At 48.5% G+C, this 21378-nt stretch overlaps 2 protein-coding genes across 2 annotated transcripts in view; both read left to right on the plus strand.

Moving 5' to 3' along the window:
* Positions 1-3227, plus strand: part of Obi1 (ORC ubiquitin ligase 1) — a 44540-nt gene extending 41313 nt beyond the window's left edge. The window contains exon 6 of the mRNA XM_057786883.1: positions 4-3227. Coding sequence (XP_057642866.1) covers positions 4-1546 — 1543 coding nt within the window. The 3' untranslated portion in view covers positions 1547-3227. The remainder of the gene's footprint in view (positions 1-3) is intronic.
* A 10035-nt stretch (positions 3228-13262) lies between these two features.
* Positions 13263-15197, plus strand: Pou4f1 (POU class 4 homeobox 1). Its single transcript, XM_057786638.1, has 2 exons — positions 13263-13386; positions 14058-15197. Exons 1-2 carry the CDS (start codon positions 13264-13266, stop codon positions 15195-15197), a joined length of 1263 nt encoding a protein of 420 aa, XP_057642621.1. The 5' UTR covers position 13263.
* Positions 15198-21378: the final 6181 nt, after the last annotated feature.

Raw genomic sequence — 21378 nt, forward strand, 5'->3', positions numbered from 1 at the left:
CAGGTTTGGAAGGTTTACAGTTGCTGCTCTTCAGTCCAAAGTAGAACAGTATGAACGAGAAACTAATCGCCTCAAGAAAGCTCTAGAACGAAGTGATAAATATATAGAGGAACTAGAATCACAAGTAGCACAACTGAAACATTCAGATGAGGTCAAGGAAGATATGGATGCCCTTTGTCAGAGGGCACCCTCTGCAGATGGCAAGGGGCCCAAAGGCAGCGATGAGCTTGTGGCATCAAAGAATCAGGGTGACAGTGCCAGGAAGCAGGCTGGCGCAGCCACCTCCACCTCAGCTTCTCACCTAACAACATCTAGCTGCAGACTCACTGACACCAGTTCTGCCAGGCAGGAAAGCACCAGCAAGACTGAACCAAACTGTCCCAAGAGCAAAGATAGATACCCCAAGCCCACGGAAATGCTGCTGGCTATGCGAGAGACACCGATGGATGCTTATTTGGAAGGAGAGTGGGGCAGTAAGCCAAGTGACTGTGCACCCTACAAAGAGGAAGAGCTTTATGATCTCCAGGCTCCTTGCACTCCTTTATCCCTTAGCTGCCTTCAGCTAAATACTCCAGAAAACAGAGAGAACTCTGTAATCAAGGCAGGGAGTTCCAAAAAGCATGCAAATCATCTGAGAAAACTGGTATTTGATGATTTTTGTGACTCTCCAAATGCCTGCAATAACAACTCTTCCGAGGACGATGTAAGTAAAAGTGAATCTGAGAAGAAGTCAGACCGTTTTGTTTCCCCAAAGACAGGATTTTGGGATTGTTGCTCTACAAGCTATGCCCAGAGCTTGGAGTTTGACAGCTCAGAGCGGAACACGATAGCAAATTCTGTTGGGGAAATCCCTTCAAAATTGAGTGAGAGGTCAGGATCATGCGTGTCCAAGAGACTAAATTGTATTCGCTCTCTCGAAATGAACCGGACAAGAACATCCAGCGAAGCGTCCATGGATGCCGCTTATCTGGACAAAATCTCCGAGCTGGATTCCATGATGTCAGAGTCTGACAACAGCAAGAGCCCTTGTAGTAACGGCTTCAAATCAGTGGAGCTGGAGGGCTCCTCAAAGTCACCGCGAGGCACTGAGTTTCTCGAGGAACCTGACAAGTTGGAAGAAGGACCTAAACTGAATCTTTCCAAAAACGCTCTCAGTACTGATGAGCTAGAAAATGGCCGTGAGTGGAAATCCTCTTCTTTCTTTCTCCTCTCTCCATCTGACCAAGAGATGAGAGAAGATTTTTCTCTGCACCCCACTTCTAATTCAGGAGCTGGTGAAGTCAAACCCCAGAGCTGCTTATTTCAGACAGAGTTCTCCCAGGGTGTCTTGTTAAGCGGCTCCCACGGACTGTTTGAAGAACAGAGGTTCGGGTCCTCTTTATTCAAGATGTCTTCGGAGATGCAGAGCCTTCACAGCCACCTTCAGTCTCCGTGGTCTACTTCCTTTGTGCCTGAAAAGAGGAACAAGAATGCGACTCAGTCAACAAAGCGCAAGATACAGAGCAGCCTTTCCAACGCTAGCCCATCCAAAGCAACGAAAAGCTGACTCTCCCGAGATGCCCTGGTGGCTTTGTCCTGAAAGGGGTGTGGTCGCTTTCAGAGTTACTGTAGTCACTTCATGAAGGTTCTATAAATCATGAACTGATAATCTTCAGTAAAGTGTCAAGTCAGAGAGGTGGGTTTACCTGTTTACAGGGTGCTTCATCTTGAAGAAACTTTGGTCTTTTAGTTGGTGATCTGTCTTAGCCGAGAGGTTAGGGGCAAGGGTTTCATTTGTCCCTGTATTGTTCATTGTTTTGTTTTAAATGAATGTTATATGTATCTGGATTGGCTGTATATTGTTTTCTCATTACTTATTTAACCGTTAGATACGGTGGCCTGTTAACTGTCTTCAGAACTTGTGTTTCTTAGAAGTTTTAATATTTTCTGTACTATTCTTTAAAGCTATTCCTAGAGTGAAATGGTTTGTATGTCCTTTTTTATTTATGTTTAGTGGTGGCCTAATTATTCGCAAGACCATGCTGGAGAAATGGCACTCCACCGATATTCACTGACCTTTTCAGATTTTACATAGCGGTTTGCCACCTGTTTCATTGTGTTCTGTCCATTTTGTTGTGTGTCTGTGCGCATGCGTGTATGCATTGTGTGCGTGCGTGCACAAAAATGCTCTGGAGTATGAAAGAACGTATTTTTGGTATGAAAATTCTTTTCAGGTTGTTTATATTTGCTCATCTTTGAGCGCATCTATGTGTGTGTGTAAAGTTAGAAGTTATTATGTATTGGAAGGAAGGAAGGAAGGTTGGGAGGAATTTGAACATCCTAGCTTCATTTTCCAGATGTGTAGGTAAAAAGCAGTCTGTTAGGTTTTTGACCCGTTGTGTCACAGGGGAGTCTTTTATGTGATAAAGTTCTTGTTTGCATGTTACTGTGCACTGTGGGAACTGTAAGCATGGGAGCCTTTGTGCTTGCTCCGTTCTCCATCCAGAAGAAAAAAGAAGTTCCTATTGGCTAATAGACTATCCATTATGTAGGACAATTGTTTTTCTTTGTGGAAAGTAACAAGTGGGAGTGGGAATATATAAGAGCTAAGCACAACCTTTAGTTTAGGCTTTAAAAGTACATTATTTTAAACATGTTTGGTATGCCCATATAGACTGTAAAACTAAGTCTGTATGCTAATAACATATCTGATGTGCACTGAACATTTTACATGTATTGTCTTACCTTAACACTGCATGATTTTTTATGTGAATTGAATAAAGGATGCCATATGCACTATATGTCTTTGATGTCATCTCTGGTAATGGGTTAGTCTCTAAAGACCTAGAATACTATTTTCAATTCATTTTAAAATATAGCAGTTGACCCAACTATGGACCTAAGGTGGTCTGTGCTTGTTTGTGTTTATAGTGCAGAGGCTGGAGCCTGGGACATTGTGGGTACCAGACCAGTGCGGCTCTGAGCTGCAGCCTAGGACATTGTGGGTGTCAGACCAGTGTGGCTCTGAGCTGCAGCCTAGGACATTGTGGGTACCAAACCAGTGCGACTCTGAGCTGCAGCCTAGGACATTGTGGGTGTCAGACCAGTGCGGCTCTGAGCTGCAGCCTAGGACATTGTGGGTGTCAGACCAGTGCGGCTCTGAGCTGCAGCCTTACCTGCACCTGGTTTTGAAAGGTCTATGAACAAAAAAGAAAAACAGCAACAAAACAAAAACAAGAGTTTTGTAATGTTCCCACATTTTTAATTAAAAAAAAAGTGCCCACACGACAAGAAAATGATCTGAAATTCCAATTGTGTTTATAAATAAAGGCTTATTAGAACGCAGCTGCACTGTGTCTGTGTCTGCTTCTGATAGGGAGTGGAGTACTTGCAGCGACTGTGCCTCGAGAAGCCTAAAATATGGACTGTCTGCCCTTTTCCTTAAGAATTTGCTGACCCTAGTTATAATAGACTCTGAGGATTCAATGAAACCATAAGGAACACAACAAATCACTTTTATGATGTAGAGAATCATGCTCTCCACTCTCAGAAGGAACAATAACCAAGGGGGAGAAAAGCTAACAGGGTAGTATTTGTTTTATCATACATATTTTCCAATAATTCACTTCTTTGCCATGGTAAAACTAATGGATATTTTCAGAGCTAGTGGCAGTTTAATATCTTTGATGATACAGTTAGCTCTACGTTTAGAATTCATGTGGAAATTAAGGGGATTTTTGCATGGTTAAATGTAAAAGTGCTGTAGCCTGAATGTCCCCCAAATTATATATATTGAAATCTAACCCCCAAGGTAATGATAAGAACTAGGATTATTGGGAAGTGATTATGCCATAAAGGAGTGGTATTAATGGCTTTGCAAGCAAAGTGGAGGGTACTTGCTTGCCTGTTCTAGACATAGCTAGTAGCCACCATTTTTGCAATAAAGAACAGGCCCATGTCAAACACTCTGATGCCTTAATTCTAAACTTCCTAGCCTACAAAACTGCAAGAAATTTCTATTTCTTTTTTGATGGAGGTGGGTCTTGTATTAATCTGTTGCTTTCATTGGTTAATTAATAAAGAAACTGCCTAGGCCCATTTGATAGGCCAACCCTTAGGTGGGTGGAGTAAACAGAACAGAATGCTGGGAGAAAGAAGCCGAGTCAGTGAGTCGCCATGATTCTCCCACTCCAGACAGACGCAGATTAAGATCCTCCCTGGTAAGCCAGCTCGTGGTGCTACACAGAATATTAGAAATGGGTTAGATCAATATGTAAGAGCTAGCCAATAAGAGGCTGGAACTAATGGGCTAGGCAGTGTTTAAAAGAATACAGTTTCCGTGTAATTATTTCGGGGCATAAGCCATGCGGGCGGCCAGGTGCTAGGAACTTACTCCGCCGCTCATATTACTACACTTTTTCTATAATCAGCCCAAATGGGCCAAGACAAAGTAACCTCACAAATTCCACAATCAAGAATGTGTCTATTTTTTTTTTTTTATCAATTTGCATCCCATCATTATTCCTGACATGGAAGTTGAAATTTGTAGCCTAGTTTGCCATTGACTAGCCTGGGTTACTGCATCGTTCTTGGACCAGAATGTTTGTTAGCTGTGTACCTTCAAAAGCATCCTTCAGCCGGGCGGTGGTGGTGCACGCCTTTAATCCCAGCACTTGGGAGGCAGAGGCAGGCGGATCTCTGTGAGTTCGAGACCAGCCTGGTCTACAAGAGCTAGTTCCAGGACAGGCTCCAAAACCACAGAGAAACCCTGTCTCGAAAAAACCAAAAAACCAAAAGCATCCTTCCATCCTCCCTAAAACAATATTTACTACATTAATGTATAATTAAAACCACTCTCTTCCTCAGCTAAAGGGGATAGATAATTATATAAGATTTGACTTTAATCACATTCTTATCTCCCTTACTCTCAGTATCTGATTTTATAACAGGCAGCTTCACAGATTTTCAGATGTGTGTACTATGTCCCCTCCGAACGAAACACCATTGAAAGGTTGTTGTAACTTGTTGATGAAGTTCTTTTCTGGCGTGCCCTGTAGCCTGACCTGTGTTCCATTCCTAGCACTGTGTAAAATCCTATGTGGTGGAGCACACTGTTGATCCCAGCGGCTGGGACGTAAAAACTAGACCATAGTTCACCAGCAGGCAGGAGAGATGGCTTGGTGATGCACAATGCTAGTTGCTCTTCCAGAAGATCTCGGTTCCCTTCCCAGCGCCCAGACAACTCAGGGGACCAGATAGCCTCTTCTGGCCTCTGAGCACCAGGTTTGCATGTGGTGCACAAACACAGGCAAAGCAACCACACACATAAAAGTATTTTTTTTTTTTTAGTTCAAAGTCATCCTCAACTACATATCAAGTTAAAGGCAAGACTATGATACAGGAGACTCAAGAAAAAGAAAAATCCTAAAATACTTGAAGCCAAATATTAATATTTTTCTAGCCTCCATTTCATATACCACTTTCAAAACTTCCAATTTGTGGGAAACCAGATTTAGCGATAGAATGGTATGGAACCTTAGTTTGGAGCTGGACGTCCAGCTGCCGAGATTATCTTCCTTGTCCATGTTTGCATAAAAATGGGGGGAGGGTGAGTGTGTTTGGAATTTCACAATGATTCTTTTTAAAGTGTCTTGGGAGTATTTGTGTTTCTAAGTAACATTCCATTCCAGCCTGTATTGCTGAATGCAGCATGTGTCCACCACTGTTCAATTTGAAGGTTGAAGTTAGGATGTCTGGGCACAGTGGTTTAGCACACAGTGCTTTCAAGGGTTCACATTAACTGACATTTGTATGAGCTGGACCTTCCTTCCCTATGGGCTTAAGCATTCTGTGTTGGGAAAAGATAACCTTTGTCCAGATCACTTTGACACGGACAGTTTGTGTTTTTATAGGAACTGATTTTTATTGTTAATCTTTCTAAAAAGCTGTGTCTACATAACTCTCCAAACAAGATGTTAGAGGCTTCTTCTTATGACATTCTAGTCCTTGTATTTAAAAATCTGCATCCATTTAAAGGCTAAAAGTTTTACTGAATTAGCACGCACACACACACATACACACACCACACTGAAAGTTGAGGACTAGGCTTCACAGCCCCTTGGTTTGTAATCTGCTTTGCTTTCCTCTCTTTGCTTTCTGTTGGTTAGCCTGAAACAAAGGCACCATTGAACAAGGGAAGACCTTGGTCTTGGGCTGTGTAATGTTTCAGGGCCGTATTGTTTCTGCAGACATGATGATTTCTAGTTATTAAAAATGTAACATACAGGAGATTTTCTCCCTCATTCTGTACCTGTGGATGGTGTGTGTGGAGAGTGTCCGTTTGAAAGGAACGGTTCGTAGTGTGCAGCCTGTTCAACTAGAAGCTTCCCACAGCCTCACAGAGGTCTTCGGATCCTGTCTGCCGGAGTCCTACAAAGCAGCCCTGGCCTATGACTGTGTAACCCGATCCCCTTAATAATACTTGGCAGAGAGAAAACCTTTTAAGCAATGATCTCAGAGTGCAGAGTGAACATTTATTGCCTAATTCTCGGAACCCTGCTCACAGCGAGGAAGCATCTATTAAGGTGCAGATTTAAGAATCCATCTGGAGCTCACCTAGGGTGAGCCCAGTTTGGTGTGACTGTGGCAGTCTAGAACACCTTGAGTCGCAGTACCTCTTTTTCAGATAAGGTTTTCGGTGATGTCATAGAGGAGCAGGCTCTCTATTAAAGTCTCTACTGAAGGTTGGTTTGGCTTAAACTTTTGTGTAGACCTGAGGGCTTTTTGTGATAGTTAGGGTACAAAGACCCATTCTCCAAAGGGCAAAAAATTTGCCTCAGGCATTTATCAAAACTTGTGCGAGGAGGGAAGATGGAATTTTGGTCCCATTTGATTCTTAAGGCACAGGTGAATCCTGAGGACGTCTGGAAACTTCACAGAGGTGTTTTCCCCTTAGAATCTTGAAGGGTAAATAGAGTTCGTTGCAAAAGAGGGCAGAAAGGGAAATGTTTTTTAGCAGCTTTCTTGGAAGAGGTACTGGAGGCCAGGCTCCGAAAGGCAGAGGGCTTCCGGTATTGCTCCAGCCACAGCTTTGCTCCTCCTCCTTTCAGAATCCCCCAGAGACTCTGGGTCTCGCTCCAGCCGCCTGAAGCGGCGGCCTAGTGACGAGACAGCGGCTCCCTAGGCGCTGGAGCGCTTTGGAGATGGCGGGGCGGGCTATGAGCCGTCCATTAAGCCGAAGCTTGGCCCTCTGAGGGTTTGGAGAAGGTCAGCGTCGTGTTTAGGGTGTGGAGGTGGGGTCTGGCCCACCCGCAGCGGCTCAGTCCTTTTTCCCACCACTCTTCCCCGGGAACTCAGCCATTTGGGATTCCTGCCAGCTTCCCCTTCTGCCCAGGCCCTCCCCTTCCCAGTCACTAGGGAGGACCCACCCGCCTCAGGTCCCTTCAGTCCAAGTTTCCCGCGCTCTTGAGGGCGCTCTTACTTAGCTGGTCCTTCCCAGGCCGCATTCCGCTAGCCCGGTCTGTGGTTTCCTTTCATTTTATTATCACTTTCGAAACCTGGCGATTAAGACGCGAAACCAACAAAGAGTTTTCTTTCCACCTTAACCTTGCACACAATCCTTTAACAAATTAATTAATCCTAATGAATTAACACTTCATTTATTTAAACGCGCTACAGTCCATGAATTAAATTTTCATGCAGTGATTAAAGGCTGTTAAAATATGCATGATTTCGTTAAAATTTTATAATAAATCAGGGCAATGTGTTACATGACAAGGCAACTATTTCCCAGTCCCTCGCAAGGGGCTTTGATTTGTGCGGGAAGGAGGGGCGGTTGGCGGCAGCGCGGCGAGCGGTAGAGCCGGGCGGCAGGACCCAGCTCTGCTCTCCCAAGCTTGGACTGGCGGCCTCGCGCTTCTCTCCGCGGCTTCCAGACCCTCGAGGGATCCAGCTCTTTGAGGCCGAAGGGAGCCTGCGGAGGTCGGCGAGCGCGCCCTTCTCCATCCTCAGAAGGTCTCTTGGGTGAAACTGCTGGTCCTCGCCGGTAGCGCGCCCCGAAAGCAGGGGGAGTGTGTGTCCGGGACCTAGCGACTGATCAGCGGGTATCTGACACAGGAGGCGACAGCACTTGCATCGTGTCGCGTAGGGTGAGGGGCCAGCGTACCTGTGGATGAGTTTGTTTGTGGTTATTTTAACCCAGGGACCTGGACGCTCCTTCTCTGATCAGCGCGCCCCTCTCTAGTCTTGAGCCCGCAGGGCGCAGACGGAGCGTGGAGCCTCTGTTCTTCAGGGCCCTAAATCACCGGGGCCGGTGACCTTGTTAATCGGAGAACAGTGATCATTTGGCTTGCAAAAGTAACAGTGTCGACTGACAGGCAGGGAGGCCCAGCACCGGTGAGGGTTGTTGTTTCCTTGGGTCGGTCTCTCCGGGAGGGTTTCCTAAGGTAGGTTGGTTTGGTGAAAGATTAGGGTAGAAATGGACACAAGTCTGTATATAACCAACGCTAAGCGCAGAGTGACCTGTAATGAACTTACTTGGGACGCCCAATCCTGCTCGCAAGGTCATCTTTGGGTGAGGTGGTCATCTTCAGTAAGATGCCACCAAAGGAAGTTGCATTTAAGCTAAATGGGGAGGGTGGAGAGTATAGAGAAAAGGAAGTCATGACTTTTCCCACTGTTTTGTTTTACTTGAGAACTCACCCCCCGCCCCCCCCCCCCCCCCCCGCCCCGCTCGGCTGTTCCTAGCAACTGTCCTTTCTGAACGCAGATTGAGGAGTCTTGGGAAAGGGCTAGGGAAGATCCAACTGCCTCTCAGGCCTGGACCTGTCAGACCAAGGGAGGAAAGGCAAGGAGCTGCCGGTCTAGTGTGTGTGGGGGTGTATGGAGAGAGCAAGGACAGTGGCTTCCCAGAAAGGCTCCTGGAGTCCTAGCGCGAGTTCGCGAAGGGGGAGGGGGGTCGGGCACTAGACTTCCTGGACCAGGCATGACGGGGTTACCCCCCAGCACTAGTCGGGGGATGGTGCTCCGGTGGGTGTCCAGACTCCCAGAATACCAGAGAAGGCCCTGGGCCCTGGGAAGGCCCGGCAAGGAGCCTTGGAAAAGGGTGTACAACGCTGAGCCGCTCAGGGAGAAAGCTCTGCTATTAAGAGGTCAGGTAGCTCCCTGGGGAGGCGGTCCTGAGACCTGCCAATCCTCCCCAGCGCAGTGTTGGAGTGATGAGGTATGGGGCTGTCAAAGTGCATCCTCCCCTAGGACGCCAAAGCCCTACCTTAGGCCCTCATCTCCCCTCTCTGTACTCTCACACTGTGCTGAATGGACTTTGAAGCTAGCGCTCTGGGCCTTTGAGCTGCCCATGAACGCTGGTCCCTCGCTGAGCCTGGAAAAGTGTCTCATTTTAAACTAGACAGTGCCTGTAGATTCATGACTCCCAGAGTCTGGGTAGCACTCCCTGCAAGACCTCGACTTCCTGTGTCGTTCCCACCACATCTGCAACACTTGTTACTGCAGTACCCTCTTCCTGTGGAGTCCCACTGTTCACAGACTGTCACCCCCTGGAGAGCAGCCATCGACTTAGAGGCTATACCAGAAACTTAGTTTCCAGCGTCCTATTTCTTGGAAGGAGAAAGCTAGTATCCAGATGGACAACAGGGGCCGTGGTGCACATCCTCCTGGGTGAAGGGTGGGGCCAAGCGGAAGAGAGTTCTCCCCGAGACTGAGCAGGCCCTAGCTCTGGTTCCCCCTTGTGTCCTCCCTCCAACTAACCAGTGTGCTCTCTAGTTCTGTAATGTGGTGCTGCCAACGAAAATATAAAGCCAGGGCTGCCAAGAGAGGAGGAGAAAATTAATCAATGAGGGAAAGAAATGTGTCTCTGACTGAGATGATAGACCACTCCCCCCCCCCCCCCCGTCCCTGGGGGCAGAAATTCCTTGGAAATCAATAGCTGGGCATTCATTACCCCTATCTTGATAAAATGCAAAGCTATGAGCTGGGGAGGGAGGGGTAACTTGTGTTGGTCATTGAACAAGAAGGTGGGGGGAATTGCCCCAGAATCCATGCCAAGGTGCAGACCCCATGTAGGCACCATTAGAACAGGCAGAAGCCAACTATTTAGAGCAGTCGCCAAGCCAAGAATACAAAGCGGTGACATATGGGAGGGCAGAGCCCTCAGAAGAAAGCGTCCCAGGGTAGTGTGGAACTGAGGCTGTGCAGCCTTGGGCAGGATGGCTCTCCAAGCATCATTTTGCCCTTCCCTGTGTCAGTCTCTCATCACAAATCCCACGCAGATAGCACACATCCCCTCTTCCTGTGGCTTCCCAATGCCCACAGACTGTAAACATCTAGAGATCAGGCACTCGCAAATTACAGCTCCTTTTATCTCCAGGGTCTTGTACTGTCCCAGATCAGGGATGAGCTAAGGAAGAAAGATAGGAGCTGGTCAGGGGACTATGAAAAGAACCTGCAGAGTGCATCTGCCTAGGGCAAGCACACCCTGTTCCAGGCTCTGCCTTCTTAAGGAGATCCCTTCACCGATCTTGCAATCCCCCATCAGCCTTGGTTTGTTGAACACTTCCTGACTTTTTCTCAGGGAGAAAAAGTATTATTTGATAAATCTCTGTGCTAAAAGTGTCATGGTGGAAAACAAATGAGCCACGGATGACCTTTGGATTGGACCCATAGTCCCTATATTTCTAGTCCCAGCAAAACGAACAGGGCAGAAGTCTGGCTTTACTCAGAGAAAGAAAAGTATCCCAATTTCAAAAGAGAGGTGCCTTAGGAAGGTAATCCTGGATGGTTAGCCCTGACCTCAGAACATTGCACCTCCCAGCTGGGTCAGAAGCGTGAACTGAGGTTTGTTTGGGGTAGGTAAGGACACCGTGCCCTCCAGCCCCCTCCCAATGGATCCATCTGGCCACAAACCTACTCTGTTTGCCTTTCAGTCTGTCCTGCACCATTTAAGGTCCCTAGAGGCAAGCGTTTCCCCAGGACCTGGGAGTTCAGACTGCTGGAGCTTGCTACTAAGAAGGCAGGACATTCTGTCTTACACCCCACAAGCCAGCGCAAGGACCCACTGCAGTGGGTGTCAGGAAGGATTAGGTTAAGCCCGGACACCCAGTGGGACAGGGGCCACAGAACTCACGCTTTCCCTCCAGCGTCGAACCGCTCTTGGTCCACTCCCGCTGAGATAAAGTTGCATTTAGCGGTCCCTGGGGAATCACATAATGGATGAAGAAGTGGCTCCTTGCACCAGCAAATGAACATCCTTCTCACTTTCCTCTCAGGCTAGAAGAAAGGGAGGGGGTGGGAGGACAGAAAGGAAAAAAAAAGAAAGAAAAAGCTAGTGAGCCTGTGGGCTTGTCTTGCAATCTGAATAACCCGAGTGGGTTTCCTGAAGACATACACGTTTTAAAGCAAAGGAAAATAAAATCTACTGGACTGCAGGTTTAGGTTTTCAGAAGCGAGATCTGTCCTTTGGTGAAAATGCAGACCTCCTTGGTGTGTGAGTGATCAGAAAGATAATTTATCTGATCTCTGCTTCCCATAAGCAGTTTCTTGCCTCTCTCAGGCTCTCTTGCTAGCAGATGTGATAACATCTGGACCGTTATTATCACCCTAGGCAAGAACTGTGTCCATAGAGACTTAGGCACCCGAGCTGAGGCTCCCCTGAGAGGCCCTTGATCTTCCTGCTACATGAGAGTAATATAACAGGTTGGTTAATTGATTTCTTCTTAGGTCTGATTTCATAGGCTTATTATCACTATTATTAAAAACTGGACCAGACAGGTACCAGTTTATTCAATCTGATTTGAATTAATATTTTGAGTCACAATTTCCTATAGGTTAGCGTCACCCTGTTTCGGGGGAAGAAAAACAATATAAGCAAGCACAGATATGATGCCAGGGGCCAAAACGATGCTAAAGAAAGTTCTCTTTTCAACATCTTATTCTCTTTTCTCTGAAGTGATTTTCTTTTGCTGGAGTTTCCAGCAAAAAAGTGTGTGTGTGTGTGTGTGTGTGTGTGTGTGTGTCGCCGGAGAGGAAAAGATCCCCGGCTACACCCTGTTAACTGTTTTTCCCCTTTGATGACTAGAAGCCTCAGATCACCTATCGCTCCTTTGAAAAGTGAGTTTGTACACGGTTAAAGGAGACACACAATAAGAGAAACGCACAATTCCATTTCAACAGCCTTTCCTGAGTAGAAAGCACATGCTCCTAGTGGCTCCTAAGTGACTGTCACTGGTGGTGCCTGACACAGTTATATTCACAACAACAAAGTATGCAGAGAAATTAAATTACGTGGAAATCAATAGCGTCTGACTGCTTCAAACAACTGTCTGTCACGGCTATTCTCCAAGAGCCTATTTATAAACCATGAAAGAAACAGGTTCCTGCAGCATAAAGACAGCATCTTCCACATCGCCTCTCTGTGTTATTTTTCTCCATATACAGAGGAATGCGCGGGCATAATTTAACATACAAATGCCTCTCTGTATACATTATATAACAGCTTGTTAGGCACCCAGTCGTGGAGGTGTGCCTAATAATGCACATATATTCTGGACAGGCGACAGGGTGGGAGGAAAACACACACAGAAGAGTGCCTACATCCTCTGTCTTCCTCCAAAAGATGCCTACCCTTAGACAATAGCTGGCCTTTCTGATCTTTGCAGACCCGCGGTGGCAAGGTGAGGCGCGCAGTGCGCATGCCTGGCCAGCTACAGGTGCATCACCTGCCTCGTCCTTGCTGGTGGTCACTATAAGAGCGGCTCCCACGCGCCGTCGGTCGCTCGCGGCTCGACGAGCGAGCGAGCGAGGGAGCGCGCGCGCGCTCGCCCAAAGCACGGCGCCGCGGCCGGGGAGAACGCGCGCCAGACGGACGGAGACAGCTGATGCCTGTCAGCCGCCGCGCGGCGGGGCCGCGAGCTCTCGCGAGAGCTCCCCGGGCCGGCCGCGAGAAGTGGGGCGCAGGTGTAAGAGGAGCGCAGCCCGTCGGCGCGCGGGGCTAGAGCTCTTGGAGGAGCGGGATCGCGAGACCTGCGCGCGGGCGCTCTGCGCGGTCGGCTCGGAGGCTGCGAGCCGGCGGGGGCAGCATCAGCACCAGCGGCGTCAGCAGCAGCAGCAGCAGCAGCAGCAGCAGCAGCATCAGCAGCCCCGCGGCGAGGCCAGGGCGAGCCGCCCCGGGCCGCCGCGGCCGCAGCCTCGGAAGGGAGGCCGGGCGAGCCGGCGTGCGCACTTTGCGGCGGACTTTGCGAGTGTTTGTGGATATTTCCATGCCAAGGCGTCAAGATGATGTCCATGAACAGCAAGCAGCCTCACTTTGCCATGCATCCCACCCTCCCTGAGCACAAGTACCCGTCGCTGCACTCCAGCTCCGAGGCCATCCGGCGGGCCTGCCTGCCCACGCCGCCGGTAAGCGCCCCCCACGCCCGCGGCCCTGGCCCGCGCGCACGCCCCCACCTCCGCTCCGAGGTGCTGCATGTCGGGGGGCTGCCGTGGGCCGCCCCGGGTCCCGCTTCGGCGGGCGGGAGTTTTTTTTTAGAGGGACCCCGCTGTGAGGTACGTGTGGCCAGGGGCGCTTAAGTTCTGTTCCGTCGGCCCCGTGCCTCTGTCCAGCGCCTGCCATCAGCGGGCAGCTCTGGGGCCATGACTCTTGACTTTGCTGCACTTTCTCTGTTAATTTCACGCCTGGACAAGGCGATCTCTATGCTCGCTCGGGTGTGTAACGCGGGTCCTTAGCTTCGAGTTACATCTCCGTTTCTTCTTTTTCTTCTTTTCGTCCTTTTTTCCGTCTCCCGTTCCCTTTCCCGGAATGTATCCCTGTGTCCCCTTCTACCCTTCTCCGCCCTTCGCTGCTGCCCTGTCCCTCCCTTGTGTTCCCCTGGCTCGTTCTCAACACGTTCCCCCCACTCCTCCGTTTATCCCGCACTTCCACCCCCTGTTGTTGTTTTGGTTTCATTGTGTTTGCCTTTTGCCTGTGCTTTCCGGTTTGTGTGTTTGTTTTGCGTGGCTTTTTTTTTTTTTTTTTGGTGTTTTTTTCCCCCTTTTCTTTTCTTTTTTGGTTTGGTTTGTGTCGCCTGCAGCTGCAGAGCAACCTCTTCGCCAGCCTGGACGAGACGCTGCTGGCGCGGGCCGAGGCGCTGGCGGCCGTGGACATCGCGGTGTCCCAGGGCAAGAGCCACCCTTTCAAGCCGGATGCCACGTACCACACGATGAATAGCGTGCCCTGCACGTCCACGTCCACCGTGCCACTGGCGCACCACCACCACCACCACCATCACCACCAGGCGCTCGAGCCCGGCGATCTGCTGGACCACATCTCGTCGCCGTCGCTCGCGCTCATGGCCGGCGCGGGTGGCGCGGGCGCGGCGGGCGGTGGCGGCGGCGCCCACGACGGCCCTGGGGGCGGAGGCGGCCCGGGGGGCGGCGGTGGCCCTGGCGGCGGCGGCCCCGGGGGTGGCGGCGGCGGCGGTGGCCCGGGTGGCGGCGGCGGCCCGGGCGGCGGGCTCTTGGGCGGCTCGGCGCATCCGCACCCGCACATGCACGGCCTGGGCCACCTGTCGCACCCGGCGGCCGCGGCCGCCATGAACATGCCGTCCGGGCTGCCGCACCCCGGGCTGGTGGCCGCGGCCGCTCACCACGGCGCGGCGGCGGCGGCGGCAGCGGCGGCGGCCGGGCAGGTGGCAGCCGCGTCGGCGGCGGCGGCGGTGGTGGGCGCGGCGGGCCTGGCGTCCATCTGCGACTCGGACACGGACCCGCGCGAGCTCGAGGCGTTCGCCGAGCGCTTCAAGCAGCGGCGCATCAAGCTGGGTGTGACGCAGGCCGACGTGGGCTCGGCGCTGGCCAACCTCAAGATCCCGGGCGTGGGCTCGCTCAGCCAGAGCACCATCTGCAGGTTCGAGTCACTCACGCTCTCACACAACAACATGATCGCGCTCAAGCCCATCCTGCAGGCGTGGCTGGAGGAGGCCGAGGGCGCGCAGCGTGAGAAAATGAACAAGCCTGAGCTCTTCAACGGCGGCGAGAAGAAGCGCAAGCGGACTTCCATCGCCGCGCCGGAGAAGCGCTCCCTCGAGGCCTACTTTGCCGTACAACCCCGGCCCTCGTCGGAGAAGATCGCCGCCATCGCCGAGAAACTGGACCTCAAAAAGAACGTGGTGCGGGTGTGGTTTTGCAACCAGAGACAGAAGCAGAAGCGGATGAAATTCTCTGCCACTTATTGAGAAGGGTGTGAGGTGCCGGGTGGGGCAGACTGGGGAGCTGAGGGGTGTGTTTCTTCTCTGGCCTACTTCCCTCATTTAGAGTGTCCATTATCCTGCCTGCATTTGGGGAGATCCTTTTCTCCCCATATCTTCAGCCCCACTCTGCACCCTGCCCCAGCCGTCCCCCAGCCCAGAGGACCAGGGGTGTTGGATGTGGAGAAAGTATGGGATGACAGGAGAGAATTGGGGGTCATTTGGGTGAGCAGGGCATGGTGGGAGGGAAGAAAAGCAAAGGCTAGAGCTGGGGGTTTGGAGGAGCAGGATGGTTCTGGGGACTAGGGTGGGGGGAAAGTTGGGGAAAGAACTGGGAACGAACCGTTTTCTTGACCAGAGACACTTGTCAAAATCATCTGGGGACCAAGGAACTATGTACAAAGATAAAACTACCAACCGCCACCAACAAAACAGAACAAAACATAAAACCCTAGACAAATAAAGAAGGGGTGGGGAGAGACAAAGAAAGATGCTTTAGAAACTGAAGTCCGGGGGAGGGGGCAGCATTCTGCAGCTTCATTTGCCCCAAAGGAAGAGAAAAGAGCAATAGCGTTTCTACCATCGCCCCAACTCCGCACACACAAGTGAGTCATAAATGAAAACCAAACAAGCTGGAGCGTGGAAGTCTGGATAGGAAACTAGCTGTTCGGTGTTTAATTTGCCCTTCTAAAATCTCACACCCATCCAGCCATACCCTCTTTGATTTATTTCTTTTTCCAAAGAGATTCCAAGGCTTTGCTTCAGCTCAGGAAGGCGCTGGAGCTTAGCTCAAAGGGGCTTGGGAGGCCGGCTGGTTGCTTACACTGAACCTTCTTTTTCCAGGAGCCCGATGGCCAAAGTCCTGAGGCCTAGTGTTGGTCAGGTGAGACTCTTTAGGCGACGAGAGTCTAAAAAACAGAATTAAGCGCTCTGAAATAAATGTTTTATTCCGAGATAATTAATAATGACTACAGTATAATCTTTTTTCATTTTTGTTCATGTATCCATGAACAGATTATCTGAAAATATTTTTTTTTCCCTCTCAGCCCACTTATAGAACCTTACCTTAGCTGGCCCTTTGCTTTTCAGTCCAGATTCAAGCTATCCGCTGACACTCGTTGCTATTAATTTAAACAGAATGACAGGATGACAAACCTTAGGAGAGGAACTTCCTCCCGTTCCCAGTTTTCTCCATGGAATAAGAGTCATCTTACTTTTTCTAGGTCCCTTTTCTCCCCCTCTTGGAGATCATGAAGTGGTTGAAAAGCTCAGAAGTTTCTGCTTTCATTTGGGGGCAGAAGTTGGCTGTCAGATCACCTAAAATCCCAGAAGAGAGGAAGACATTTAAAGATTTAAAGACCCTCTCCTCGCCTTGTTTGTTTCAAAGGTCTGCACTTCCCTGGGGGAAAGCAGAGTGTTTGTTTCCTGCTTCTTCTTGTTGTTGTTGCTGTTGTTCAAGGATCATTTATTACAGGGCATAAATGTTGAGTTGCAAAAAGTTTAATTTGCACTATGAGTCTCCAAAATAGAAAATCATGTATGGTATTTCATACTAACAATCCAAACTGCTGATGGATTTTAGAAAAAAAAATGAGAAAGAGAGTTGAAGGTGGTTTGGTGAAACTCCTGCTTTGTGTACAAGATATTATTTGGATCTCATGTGGTTTGTTACTATCATTTAACCATAAGTAAAGGTGAGAACAGAACAAATGAGGGGGGAAACATGACTGATTAACAAGACTGAAATCATGCATGATTTGAAAGGTGCAGAAAGAAATATGATTAGGTCTCACTCTGGTTAGGCGCTGTTTTAATTATGTTGTATATCATTGTTTGCAGCACAAACATTCTATGCATTTGAAACTGAGCACTAAAGTGGGCTAGCTTTCTGGTAGACCGTTTTTTGTGGATAGTGTGATTTCACAGTCTACTGCCTGTCTCCACGGAGAACACAACATTATTGTAAATATTTCCTTTCGTGCACAGGCTCACACAGTGGTTACAAACTGCCAGTGTTAATCCTGCAATGTCTCACGGATCCTCCTGTCCATGCTATGTCTGCAGAGCTTTCTCCTTGGTTGTGGCTTTGCTTCCCCTCCCCCCCCATCAGAACCATTTCTGTACGCCCACATACAACAGGGAGATGTGCCCCAGTACACTTACAAATAAAACATACCTGAAAGAAGAGCGGTTCTATGATTCGGGTGCATTTTTGTGTTTACATGGAGCCAAGTCCTGGTAGAGCTGTTCAACAAATGAGACACAACAACCAAAAAACACCAAACCAACCAAAAAGCAAATAACTAAAACCTTAGCCAAACAAATTAAAAACAAATGAGAAGGGAGAAGAAAGGGACATCATAATAAGTGAAAGGATCATGAGATAGGTTTTTTTTTTTTTCCTCCATCAGAATTAGCTTTCAGATAACTGGTGCTCTGAGTAAAATGAATTACTTGCCCATTTTTAAAATCAACTTTTTAAATTTTAATTACAGAAACTCTTAAGCCACAGCACTCTGCTTGGAGTGGTGATGGGAAGTTGTGAGTAACCAGGCACCTGAAAAACATTTAGGTTGAAGGTCAGGGACGCAGGCATCTGGGGTTGAATGTGCTGTCCTACTCAAAGACACTTCTAAAAGATGTTGTAACTAAATGACTTTTCGTTGACAGTTAATAAATTTTAAAATTATCCTTTGATTTGTCCAGATAACTTGTCAAATGCTTCTCTTCATTTAGAACATTTTGCATATCACTTATTGCTCCAGAACGAGAAGAAATTCTCTATTTTTGGTGACCTGGGACTAGATCAAATGCCAAATGTACAAACTTTCTTAGTAGCTGGGACTATATCCTCTAAAGTCATCCTATTTTAGCTAAATTTTTTTAATTTCACCGGCATATCTGTGAAAGAAAAGTGATGTTCAGAAAAGAATAGTACATTTTAAAAAGGTGTGATTTTAAACAGTTGTTAATATTTTAAAAAAACACTAGAGGTATTTTTAAAGATAGATCTCTTCCATCAAAATTGATTTGTTTCTGTTATTGCCTTGAAATATCATCGAGAGTTTCTAATAAAATACATTTGTAAAAGAACACATTATTTTATAGAAAAGTATGACCAGATTTCATTGTTGGAGATCCAGGAATGAACAAATAAAAAGATTTACAAAGGTTGTTTTGCTAATAATCTGCTCCAACAGAAATGTTGCAGGCATACACATTTGTATTATATAATAATAGATAATGTATGTATTGAAAATTTAAGCATTTGTTTTGTATTAAGTAAATCCTTGCCCAGTACAAAAAAAAGAGTATTATGTTAATAAAACATCATGAAAACGCATTGCTTTGCAGGGTTTCCTATTTTATGTAGTAGGAAACCGTGCAAAGCAAAACAAAAAAGTTTTGCTTTCTGGCGAGTGGATGTATATATGGCAGGAAGGGATTATACGACTCTTATGTGTCTCTTTTAACTCTCAGCCCACGGAAAATTTTAAATCAAAACTCCTGAAGAGATGTCAAAGGTTTGCTGATCTGTGGTTGTTTTGGTTTTCAAAGTTCCAAAAGTCCAGAATTTATCCTAAGGGGATTTTCTCCTGCATCTGCTAGCGGGTAGAAATAAAAATGTGTGATTCTGAAATCCTAAAGAACACAAGTTTCAGAGGGTGAGGAGAACTAGGCTCTGATTCTGGTTTAGATTCTTAACACACGCAGCAGCAAAGGGAAAGAGAAAATTAAGCCACAGTAATGCTACCTTCCTCTTAAAACTGCTTTCCGAACTCTTCGTGGGGTTCTGCTTTTTCTGTAGATCCAACAAAGAATGGCCTCAGCATCCATCAGCTAACTTCTGGATAGATTTTTGTCTTATGCGTGTTCTGAAATTACTCTCAACTTCAATTATAAGCTGTTAAATAAACCTTAGGCACCCACTGCCGTGGTTGTATCGGTTTTTACTTTCTTGTGATGATAAGATTGCGTGGGTCCAGTTCTTATACTTGGTCTCGCAGGGGGAGGACCCAGAGCAAGACTCTAACGGTTAAGTCCCAGTCTTAGGCTCCCATTCACCTTTGTTGTGCCTTGGCCTCTCCACTTGACTGCCACCTGCCCAAACACCCCTATTCCATCTTGCAAATAGGTGGGCTTTTCCTATTTAGTGTTCAAGTATAAACAAGAGCTTTAGACGGGCTAAAAACCGGGTTTTTCAATCTTACTCTAAGGGTCTTGATGGCCAGAGGGGAGGTGACGACCACAATTATACTGGCTAATGTTGTACCATCACTATCATTGCGACACCAGTCTTAGCCACACGGGAAGAGCCACATAAACCTCGTAGGCTGTTTCAAAGGGGGCCACCAGCGTAATTGATTTTTTTTTAAGCAGCTGAAATCAAGTTCTCGTGGGGGCCTCTCTTTCACCTGCGAGATAAGCCTTGTCGCAATAATTACGTTATTTAATATTTGATCAAACCTTCGCGCCTCTGCGACTTGAGGCGCGCAACACGGCCGGCCGCAGTCCAGCCGGGCACGTGAGACGCGGACGCGCGGCCACCCCACTCAGGTTGGCTTGCCTTCTGAATAATTCATGGCCTGAGAGTTCTGGAAATTAATAAAATGAAGGATAACAAGAAGCTAATTAAAAACTTTCTTAATTGTTGTCAAGTCAGCTTGATGGGAAACAGCCTTGGGTGACTCCATCCTTAAAAACCGGCGGGTTGCGGAGGGTGGCGCTGGCCGTCCAGAGCTTCTCCAACTCCTTGTGGCTTGCCGGGCTGTCTGCTCCTCGGCAGCTGCCTTTTGCAGCCCACCCTCTTAACTTTCCACTCCTGGCCGGGGAGGTGCAGTTCCGAATCTTAGTAACAGGACCAGCGTTTCACCTAGTAGGGGTCCCGCCTTTCCCCCACCGACGCGAACTTCTTACTTTCCCTTTGCAAAGCCCTCCGAAGCCGGGGTCCCAGAGCCGCCACGTGCGCGGCTTTTCGTCTATGGCCAAGTGACCTTAGTGTGTACTGTGTGCTGGCCTCCACCTCCCAGCCTAGATAGAGACCCCGAGCCCCAGGTTTCTAGCGGCCCGCCCAACAGCAAACACTTCGGTCCGGGTCAGCATTCAGCCAGGCACCGCAGGACGCGAGTGGGTTAAGAGCCCAAGGCCAAGGCAAGCCGCGCGCGTGCGCACAGGTGGCCACCGAGTGCTGACTGCGGCGGGGGTGAGTCCGGGCGGAGGCTGAGCGCGTGGAGCGCGGCGGGGGGTGCGGGGGGGGGAGGGAGCAGACTCCGCACATGCGCACTGAACGCGCCCCGGCCCTTGGGGGAGTCAGCTGCGGTTCCGGTTTTCAAAATTAGGCGCTGTCAGAGGTCGAGTCCCACTCCAAAGTGTCTTTGAGGATTTGGTCTGAGTGAAAACGGAGAAGACTCAAACCTTATTTTGGTTAAAAATACTCTCGACATTCCAAGTTGCCTAAGTCAAAAGTCAGCTAAAGGATGCAGAAGTTTCAAAATTGGTTTTGCACGTTTTTTGTTTGTTTTGTTGTTATTTTAAAGAATTGGATAAATACGATCTGACATAGGCTTTTGTTTTGTTGCCAAGACGCAACTTGACCAATGCCCTGCTACCAGGGCGAATTATTAGACTAGGGAAGATTTATACCTGGGCGAAAGGATTGGGCTGTTAAGGTTTTCGACCCGCGGAATTCGGTGAAATCTTAAATCAAAGTGGAAGATTTTAAAAAGGTTTAAGAGAAATCGCCAAAGCCCCTTCGTTCTCCCTCCGATTCCCGGGTGCAATGAGGAAGTGCGCTCCGGCTTGTCTCCGTGGGAGGTGGCCATCGGGAAATTTAGAGAAAGAGAGGACTAGAGGATCGGGTGAAGGGAAGCGGAAGGGACTGGCAGAGCAGGCAAAAGGTGGAATGGAGAAGAAAGAGACTGCGCGTTTACTGAGTAAAACGAATTACAAGCGAAAGTTTGTTTAATAACTCCGACGCCTAGCCTCAGCACAGCACAATGTATACAAACTTCCGTAGACGTGAATCAGAATAAAACAAAACGTTGACAATTTCCAGCCGCGGAAACTCACTTGCACAGGTCTCTTCTCCCCCTCCCGCCCCAGCCAAGTGTTGACAATAAACATTTAATGAAGGCAGAGACCTGGCCGTCTCCAGACAGTGTCGGAATAC

The sequence above is a fragment of the Chionomys nivalis genome, chromosome 12 (genome assembly GCF_950005125.1).
Source record: "Chionomys nivalis chromosome 12, mChiNiv1.1, whole genome shotgun sequence".
Lineage (NCBI taxonomy): Eukaryota > Metazoa > Chordata > Mammalia > Rodentia > Cricetidae > Chionomys > Chionomys nivalis.